Source organism: Aulonocara sp. 'chitande type north' Nkhata Bay, linkage group LG1 (genome assembly GCF_057382095.1).
Source record: "Aulonocara sp. 'chitande type north' Nkhata Bay isolate Kocher_YH1m ecotype deep benthic linkage group LG1, A_spYH_male_GT1.1, whole genome shotgun sequence".
In the NCBI taxonomy this organism is placed as follows: Eukaryota; Metazoa; Chordata; class Actinopteri; order Cichliformes; family Cichlidae; genus Aulonocara; species Aulonocara sp. 'chitande type north' Nkhata Bay.
Window position 1 is genome coordinate 18,458,541 of NC_141344.1, and position 10,231 is coordinate 18,468,771.

Genomic DNA, 10,231 nt, shown 5'->3' on the forward strand with positions numbered 1-10,231 from the left:
TTTGTTTTGACAGGTATGTTTTTGTGGAATGTTAATACTTTCCTTACTACAACCCATTTTATTTCTGTCACAGATTAGCGATTGAAGTCACAGAGTGAGACTAACAAGCAAGACAGCTTGTCTGAAAGTGAGATCAGACAAAGAAAACTGACTGAACTGAGCCGATTCCCTCTGATGAACATGTCCCTCCTCACCAGCATCTTCCTGCTGTCTTTATTTATTTATTTTTTTTATTGTTGCATAATGAGAGTTTCACTGTCAACATCTTTACTCTGCAGACACAGGAGCAAGTGGAGAATCTCTGTTCAACCCTGAAATAAAAGCAAAAATCAAATAATCAAATTCGTTTGTTTGCGGTCTGTAGTCTCTCCTCACTCAAGCCGATCGTCCGTCTAAGCCTCGCTGTCTTGCAGATTTCTTACTGCTGAGAGTCGAACTGAGGTAACTAACTGACCGTGCATGACTTCAAGTCCAGAGTGGCCCGTGGTCAGAATCAACAGAAACAACACACACTCAGTTATTTGGTAGTGTGTATGTGTGTGTGTGCATAATTTGCAAAGGCAGAATGGAGAAGAATATTACACAGAGAAAGAAATATATTGAAGTTACACCAGTCCCTCTCTTACACACACTTTTTAAACAAACCTATCCATTTTTTTCCTATTTTTGCTGGATTAAATCTCCTAAACCGTACATCTGTATGAATCTCTGTGGTCTAAATTGTGTGTGGGGTGGTGGTGTTAATGGAGACGGGCAAACAGGGAAAAAAAGATTAGTGGAATATAACTTTCCGATTCTGTCAGTGATCCGGTTTTCAGCTATAATCTGCAATCAAACTCGAATGGTATTAAACAAAATAATGAAAATCCAGACAACTTACTTTTTACAATGGCAGTTTTTAAATGGTTTCACCCCATTACTGACCCATATTACAGATTAATCTCACTCGACCTATACTCACATGAAAGATTTGTACCGTTTCATTCAGATTATTTCAGGGTCACCATCCTGGTTGCAAACCTGTCTGAACTAATAAACAACTATTTATATCGGTTTAATTTATTGGTTTGTTTTTCTGAAACCTCTGAGGTGAACTTTCTGCAGTTAGGGTGATTTAACAGCTTCTTCTACATTGACAGATGCTGACACTAGGTTATATAAATGTAAGTGGTGTATTACAAAGATATCCACCAATGGCTGAACAGATAAAGCAACAGCTACAATATGATGGTGGTGGAAGTGCTGCTTAGTCATTTGGGAGATACTCTGTTTCCACAAATGTTTGTACATCACAAACAATTGCTGCACCTATTTCCTAACAAGCTATAAAGAAATGACAAGTAGTTTAAGAACTTTGCGCAGGACCGAGATCATGTTGATCTTTTGGATGCTCCTTTTTAAAGTTGGCTTCAAAAAACATCTGCCTATATCTCACTTTGTCCCCAGCATCAACCTTCTGTCACACCATGATCTCCATCCTAGAGAAGCACCATGTGTTGTTAACCTGGGTCTCAACCAATCAAGTATCAAAACCTCATTTATCCGAGCTTGGAACTAACTAAGTGTGAGCCATGAAACAACTGCCAGAACATTCTTCTTTTTTTTTTTTTATTTAGTGTTTATTGAACCTTTTGTGAAAAAAACATTAATTTGCATATATAAAATTTCATTTTTATCATACATTTTTTGCAATTTATTGCTTGAGAGTATTGTGGACTTTATTTTGGTTTTTCATTGGGAGAGAAAAAAGAAATCACACGGATGATGTATAAGTCTCAAAAACTCACAAAAGCTGTATGTATCAAATATGATACACATGACTAGACATTAAGGAGTTAATACACTAGTTGGGTTATCTTCAGACTTAAGTAAACTAGCATTCTTAAAGAAAAGAAAGCCTCCAAGTCCTTTTTTTAAAGCCACTTTTCTTTTTACATTATTTTTATAACAAAATATACTCCTAATTCAAATTATACTGAAAAAACAGAATAAACAAACTTAAAAGATGACAAATAAAACAAATCCCACAACACTCCCCCCTCCAGCTGTACAGAGCATGACAGATGGAACTTTTTTTCTGTCCGTTGACAGTACAAAGTTTTCCTCACTGGACACAAATGAAATTAACTGGAAACAGTAATCTGACGGAGAGCTGCATAAAAGATAAAAATATACTCAACACAGTGGGATTAAACACCGTGTTGATGCAAAATAGCAGGCACTTCAGGCTCTCTGTGATGTCAACTCAAAACATCCGTGACTAACAGGAGGTTTGGTGCCGACAGCTGGACCGCTGTTTATTTAGCATCCTGAAATCCCTCTGAGACTTTGGTCATGGACATTTTCTGCTGATCAAGTACTGAAAGTAATTTGCATTTTTTGCCATGCCACGTTTGTGACTCCACTTGATAGATGTCTCACATGTGACTGCATCCATCAAGAGAAGTCTGATAAACGTCTTCTGACTGCCAGCGTCGGTTCGAGTTGAAGCACACTAAAGGATCTGAATATCTGGAGGTGTGTTGTAATAAATAAGTGAGAGGAGTGTAATGTTAAATCAGATGAGTTCATATCAACATGCAAAAGCGATTCGGTAACTAACTGCTGAAAGCTCATGCAGCTGAGCAGTCTGCTGATTCCATAAGCAAATAAACTGGACTGTAACATGATGAAACTGCTTCTGAAGCGAAAGAGTGTATACCACAGTGACAGCCCACCAAAGCGCTATGCCTGCATGAGCAGATGCAGCTTCCGTTGGATGATTTCAGAGTTCACGGTCCACAGGAAGTCAGTCAGTCCTCCAGTGAGCAGCTCCTCCATAGGAACAAACTGCAGCACCTGTCTGTCGCCTCCACCAGGCTCATTTTTACCCTCCTCATCTCTTAACAGCTGGCTCATGCTCTCCCAGACTTCAGTGAGAACCAGCAGCATTTGGGCAGCAGCTTCAGGGCAGAAGCCAACACACACCAGCACCGTCCCAAACCCTCCAGAGGGGGGAGGGCACTTGAAGGAGACGGAGCGAAAACATGCGTGCAGGCAGAGCACAACGGCTGCCGTGACACGGGTGAGAGCAGAAATCACAGGCAGCAGCAGGGCGTCCCCAGAGCTCAGGCTCTGCAGGGCAAACATAACACAACTTAAGAGCTGCCGCTGATACAGTGGCTCACCATCGTGCAGCAACACCGAGCCTCTTTCAGGAAATGAAGGCTCTGCAGAAAATGTTAACACTAGATCCTCAGCTTGGCTATCAGAGATCCCCCAAACCGAGCAGCTGCCAAACACCAGACACTGCGTCTTCTTTTTGCCTCCTAAAGTGTCGGCTTTAAAGACACACTGGCCTGCAACCTCTGACAAAATGGAGGACGTGCAAACCGCATGGCAAGAGTCACAAGAAGTCACGTGGGTCCAATCTACAGCTGTGTCCATCAGTGCTTCGTTCAAGTGGTTTAACAACCCTCCATCACAGAACGGAGAGTTTTTGACTGCAGGCAGAGCAGTCCCCACAACAACATACCACGAATCCGCCTGACAGTTGGACAGGGGTCCCTCCAGCTTGCAGTCCTTCCCACTCTCCTCAGTCCAGTGTCTCTGTATCCAGGTGCCATGGCAACCCCTCTGAACACGCTCCCTCCAGCTTAAGGTCTGCAATTCCCTCCGCTCATTGAAGGAGCCCGTTTGCTTCTTCTGTCCCAGAGGCCGTCCGGCTGACACGCTGCAGCAGGCAGGAATCACGGTGTTACGAGAAATCCATCGACTTCGCGGGAGAAAGCACACCTGCACACAGAAAGACGTGATCAGATTTAGACTTCTGGGAGCATCACACTAGTGTTGGGTCAGAGTATCATGTTTTTTAAAAAAAGGCTACATTTGGATTTAAAATGAATTTCAGATTTTTGCTGTAATTTGTAAATTGTTTCTTAAATAAAAGTTGCAGCCTAACCGGATGACTAACCTAAAAAGAATGAAATTGAAAATTAAAATATAGAATGAGTATTCAAGCCATCTTAAATATGGATTTCTTTCAAATTTCTTACAGCACTATCATGTTGCTTGCACAATACGGAAAATATTGGAAAAAACATTTTAGAAAAGAAGACTATTTTAAAATGACAGGAAGAACTATTTTTTTTATACACGTTAAGAGCCTGAATGTGTAAACGCTTCTATGAACAGGCTCTGAAACTCACACATTCTCGTCCAGCTCCGTAAGTCTGACTCAAAGTGCTAAATGTATGTGAGACCGCATCATAAAAACGCACACACACACTTTTTTGTTTTGCTGTCTTTAACTTTTTTCTTGCACAGTTTTGTATCACTGCAGTAACTCCCTTTGGGGAAAATGTAGTTCCAGTTGAAGTGTGCGCATTCCCAAGCGGACTGAAAAATGAAGCCAACACAGAAACACCAAAAACCAAACTTTTCTAACTGCCACTCGAGGCTGACTCCCCAAGGACTCACGCATTAAGATTTGTGAATTTACAGGGTTCGGATGCATGTTTGCAGCCTGGTTTTGGCCTCTCCGGGAATCAATCCAACCTCACTCCGAGATAAAAACTGCAAGTCATTCTTTTATGTGTAAAGCGACATCAAGCTTCATTATATCAATGCTTGTCTATCTTTGCAAAATAAAATGTATTACACACACCTGAGTTTACTTAATTGGAATTACAGCTCATTTAAATCTCATTCCAGGTAAGTTTGAGAGTCATCTGGCTGCTGCACTTGTTGGTGCACTTGCTCACACACACATCGGTCACAAATGAAACAAGCAAAATAATATTAATAATAATTAGCTGAAGCAGTGTTCATTTTGTTGACCAGCAATTTTCGTCAGTGACATTTTTTTCCTCACGAAAACAAGACAATAACTAAAAGCTAATGCAGAAGGACGAAAACTATGATGACACTTTGGTCAACAAACAAAAACAAGATGAAAATATTCTGGAAAGGCGTGATCCGATCAGAAGTAATTAAGTTGTGTAGAAGTGCAGAACGAGTTTGGAAGTGATTCACATTTCTCATAAAAAATGTCGAGAGGAAGAAAAAAAAAAAACAACACATTTCGCATTTGACATTGTGGAAAATTCTCCCCGATGACAACACAAACCTTTTCACTGTGTATTTTAGTCAACTTTACATTTAGTCTACCACAATTTTATGATATTTAGTTGACTAAAACTAAACTTAAACTAAAGGAAGATACCTAAATTATAACTAAAAGTAAATCAAAGTAAACTCTGAGTTGAAGACGTTATGTTTCCATAAGAGCAATGAAAGGGCGAATGTGAGAGAACAGGAAAGCATGGCTGTCATCAGAGCTTTTCACTTGCATCGACTCTCATTTGGAAACAAAGAAAAGCTGCTGTTGCTGAGCAGTGATTTGCCAAACATATAACAACATACATGTGTACTGAACAGTCTTGAGTTTTCATCTGCATCCCACCATAGTTTGACCTTAAATTTTGAAATAACTAATCCTGAAATTATGCTTTAAAGTTTAAAGTGAGGGTGTGGCTGCCTGGAGTGACAGGTGTGCTGACGTAGTTGAGTTTATTTCTCTGTTAGGCTTCTCAAGGACTCAGGGGGCTTTTTAATATCATAAAAGTTATTACCAAAGAAATTATGAAATTAGGGAAAGGGGCATAAATGTCTCTGTAAATTTATGAAATTTGTCCAACAGTTGGAGAAATTTCACCCTCAGGGCTCAGTGAATGTTTAAACATAAATTTACAGCAATCGATGGAAAATGTTTCTTAAGTTTTGTTTTGTTTTTTTGTATCCCGACCAAACTGGTGGAACGACTAACCCTCATCACCTTTTCTAGAGCCATGATTGAGTATAGCCAGTAGTCAAGCCAAATTTTAGGCTAAATTGTGGGCACAACATTATTACAGCACTCTTAAATCCTTCGAATCCTAATTAACTTTCATAAAAGCTTCCAAACCTCTGCTAGCTGGATATTTAGGTTTGTATCAGCTCAGTTTTCTATCATCTTAAAGCATCTTACCTGGAAGCGCCGTAGGTACTCCTGAGCCACACAGTCCCTAATGTGGTCAAGCCTCTGCCTCTGCTCTGCGCTCATACCTTTAAACAGTTGCAGGTTCTCTGATATCGTCTCTACCTGCAGGGTGTGGAAGTATGAACACACTTCCACATGCTGGCTCATGAACGACTCCGGGATTACAGAATTCTGGAAAAGTGCCTCCCTGTCGGCTAGATGTGATCCATAATTACGAATCAGTTTTGAGAGCAGAGGCCTCACAGCCTCCTTGTTGTCATAGTTCAGACACACAACATACACCTCAGAGTTTCCTGCTTTGCTGGTGGCGGGTTTGAAGACAGTGACAGACTGAAAACAGCAGTTCAGCAGGTAGAGCAAGCAGACGGACGAGTGTTCGTACAGGGTGAACATTTTTAGTACAAAGGAGCCGCCGGGGCTCAGGAGCAGCAGAGCAGCTGTGGCCTCGCAGTAATGTAGTGACGCCACCAGCGCCTCCTGCTCGTCGGGGTTCTCCTGACAGTCAAAGCTTCCATCTGCCGTCACCAAATCAATCCTCCGCATGTTAGACACAAAGGTCTGCAGATCCAGCAAATATTGCTGGATCATGATGTTCCCTGTGTTGTCTGTGCCGAAGAACCACCAGGGCAGCGTGTTAGCAATTAATCGATCATCTGCGATGGTTGTGTTTCCCCCGTTGGCCTCGTGGTACGGGTTGAGGGTGTTAGCAACCCAGTTCCAGTCACAGTATCGTGTGGCCTCACTGGTTTTGAGGTAGTGGTTGAGAGCGGTTATGAAGGCCCCCGGTGCCTCACACAGATGGACCGTGTTCAGCTCTCCGTTTTGAAGAGCCTCGTTTGGAAGAAGTTTAAAGGTTCCCAGGATTTCGTAGAACTTACACCACGCCTGAGTGCAGATCTCTGCGTTGGCAGCAGACCGGACGGCACCGATCACCTTCCCGGCCCGATTGGTGGAGCTGGTGTGCTGATGCCACACCTGTACATTTTTGTCACTGAGCTGGTTCTTCACGTCATTCAGCGAAACCTTCAGGGCCTGCAGACGGCAGTGCTGTTCCGGTGCGTGTCTGAGAGCAATGTTCGGGTCAGGAATGCACCACTCAGACCCACTGGATGGTTTCACATACGTTCTAACTTTGCTAAAAAGACCTTGCATCTCAGCCAGAGTTTCAGGGTCAGGTGCCACCATGTTGTTAAAATGTTGCTGCTGCTTGCCAACTTTCCTCCTGGTCCCATTGCCTGTGCTCATCCTCCACACTTCCTGTGGGGAAAAAAAGAAGGGTAACTGACTGATTAAAAAGCCAACCTGCTTCATCGGTTTTGACAGAAAGTTCAATATAATCAGGCCTTCTTTGCACTATCTTGCTTCCTAAAAGCTGAAAACCCAGTCAAAGATTAGAGTTATTATAAAGAGAACAGGTGTTTATCCACTTTTTGTGCTAAACCAGGTTTTATATTCAAGCTGTGAGCACAGTCATATGGGGGGGGGGGGGGGGGGGGGGGGGGGGCATTTATTCTCTAATTTGAATCTTCTTCTACATAAAATTGATCAGTTGAGCACCGCCTGTTCCAATAATGACCCTCTGAGATGGGTGATAGATATAACTGCAAGTTTAAAGACTATTGCTGCAAATTAGACTAGAAAGTAATGTAGAGTTTACCTAAGCAGAGTGCTACGAACAAGGGGATGCAAAGTCTGCAAACATGTTGTGCATAGCTGTGCCCAGGCTGAATGCTGATTGGTTGAAAAGTGGGCTAGAACAGGCCAAACTGAAGCTAATTTGTAGACATCGTGCTGTGGGCGTCAACTTTAGCACTGTTCACACAAATTAATTTTCTGCTCAATCTGTGATGTAGTGAGCCGTGTGAAACACTATAATGGGATACTCAAATAAATTCACCAACCCGTGTAAGTATTGAGCATTTTATTTAATGCCTTTAAAATTATTTACAGTCAGAATTAAATTACCAAAGCTAATGTTTTACTCACGAGCGCACACGATTTAGATCACAGCGCCGGGCAGGAGGAGGTACTTCTGGGTCAGTCTTAATGAGCCTTGGCTGAAGTATGCAGTCCCCGGCTGCTCTTGATTTTCCATACAAGAAACCGGGGAGGAGATTAAACGGCCACGACAAGCATTTAGAAAATGAAAAATAAAACTAAGTGCTGTGACTCTAAACTTAAAAATCATAGCTGAATCCAAATAAACTAATTAACACTCTTTTTGCTTTAGGTACATGATACTTATAATAAATAATGAAATAGATAAATGAATAAAGATACGTTCAACAGAGAAACCATGAACGATTCATACTCACAGCCACTTTATAAAGGTACAATTATTCAACTGTCTGTTACCACAAATGTCTAATTAGCCAATGACGAGGAAGAAATGTGATTTAAGTGACTTTGAACGTGACATGATTGTTGGTGGCAGACGGGCTGGTCTGATCATTTCTGCTGCTATGCTGGGATTTTTACACACATCCATTTCAAGGGTTTACTGAGAATGGTCTAAAAAAGAAAGAATCTCCAGTAGTTTTATATGACAATAAAGTTCACTGTACTGAACTCTTTTAAAGCATCTTTGGGATGTGCAGCAACTATTTGATGCTATCATGTCAATATGGACCAAATCTCTGTTTCAGGCTCATGCCATCCTTATCTTTAAAAAATATGAAATGAAATGAGAAATTCTGACAACACTGGGATTATTGAGTGTGTAGATAAACCTGCGAGCACGCGTTACGGAAAACAATCTTTACACAGCTGTGTGTTTAGGGCTTTATGAGTACTGAGCAGACCTCTGCGTGATAAACTGGATGCTAAATGGGACACTTCCTACGGAATCGAAGAGAGTCCGGGTTGTGTCTCTTCGGAAACATTGAATCTTCTCTCACAGCGTGTTCAGACCTTTAAGTCTTTGAGGAAGAAGGAAAGATGTTTCTATAACAGAGACAACTCTGAGCAGAAACTCACCCAACTGCTGATGTTGTTGTCCGGAAGAGGAACCTGCGGGTCACGTGATATACAAGATCCCGCGCATGCGTGAAGCCGAGTGGGTGGGGTTCTTTCTTAAAGGAGTATGCCGCATAAATTTGGTGGTGAGATTGTTTTTAAACTTCACCAACATTATCATTCAAAAAGAGTTTATTATATATGCTGCTCAAAAAAAATAAAGGAGCACTTAAAAAAACAAAATCAGAGTATAGCATCAAGATAAACCTGTAGGTTGTTGATCTGCTCAGTTAAGTTGAAGTTTTAGATGTTGGAGGCCACTGACATTTTTTCCTTCTCATCCTTTCTGGCTGTTTTTTTTTTTGCTAGTAGTTTTTTTTTTAAGCGAGGGTCAGTGTCTCTATTGGTAGAATGAGCTGGACCCTACATAGGTTGCACAGATAGTCCAACTCCTCCAGGATGGCACATCAATATGTGTTTCCACATAGTTCTGTAAGAGGATGACTGGTGAAATCAGAGTCTCTGACCCAACAGTGAACTTGTTGGATTTGGATTTGCATGCATCTTTTCAGCCAAATTACTCACAGCGACCCGATCTGTGTCATCATGTTATATAATTATTAGAGCTCGTTCAAGTGTAAGCTGATAAAACCTGAATTTTAAAATATTGTGTTTTAATGCCATGTTTGCAAGGACTTTTTATCCTGTTTGTATCTCTGATTGCTTTTCCTTCTTTACAGTCTCCTTACATATGTTTCATATACGGCGTATGCAAAGTAAAAAAATATGTGACTAACTAAAAACAGGACACTCACAGAGGAAGTCTCATTCATAAATAATGGCCCTTTGGGATATCCAAGTGCAATTAGCATTCCAAAAATAGTGGGCACCAGTGTTTTGTTATCCAATTTAGTGCAATAACAGTGACACCTTCTCTAATATTAATTAATATTAATGCGTGCATTGTAGTTACCTTTTCCCACCAGTTCAAGTACACTGCAGTCTGTCAAACCTTTTCAGATGAAGGAAATCAGAGAGGGAGTTTGGGGAAGAGGAGGTGAATGAAGGGCTTGTTTTAAGATGCAGTTATGCATTGTGATAATTAATAGTCCAAGTTCACAAATGATTTAAAGATTACTTTTAAAACTGTGAAGAGAACTAAGCTTATGTTTACTGTTTATTCATTGTTTTGTCTTATTAGGCTGTGAAACACAGACATATCAGGATGTCCTCTTTAAATATGACTAAAGCTATTTA

General features: G+C 41.1%; 1 protein-coding gene across 5 annotated transcripts; it reads right to left on the reverse strand.

The window, feature by feature from the left end:
• Positions 1-1,611: 1,611 nt before the first annotated feature.
• On the reverse strand, positions 1,612-9,036 carry cmtr2 (cap methyltransferase 2). Of its 5 annotated transcripts, none has more exons than XM_086286541.1 (4): positions 8,996-9,022; positions 8,006-8,096; positions 6,008-7,276; positions 1,612-3,774 (listed from the first exon to the last, which is right to left on the reverse strand). In XM_086286541.1, exons 3-4 carry the CDS (start codon positions 7,262-7,264, stop codon positions 2,725-2,727), a joined length of 2,307 nt encoding a protein of 768 aa, XP_086142667.1. In that variant the 5' UTR covers positions 7,265-7,276; positions 8,006-8,096; positions 8,996-9,022; the 3' UTR covers positions 1,612-2,724. The 5 variants fall into 5 exon arrangements, with proteins under 5 accessions (XP_086142667.1, XP_086142685.1, XP_086142675.1 ...); XM_086286559.1 differs by lacking the exon at positions 8,996-9,022 and adding an exon at positions 8,821-8,963; XM_086286549.1 differs by lacking the exon at positions 8,006-8,096 and having other exon boundaries at positions 8,996-9,036.
• Between the last annotated feature and the right edge of the window lie 1,195 nt (positions 9,037-10,231).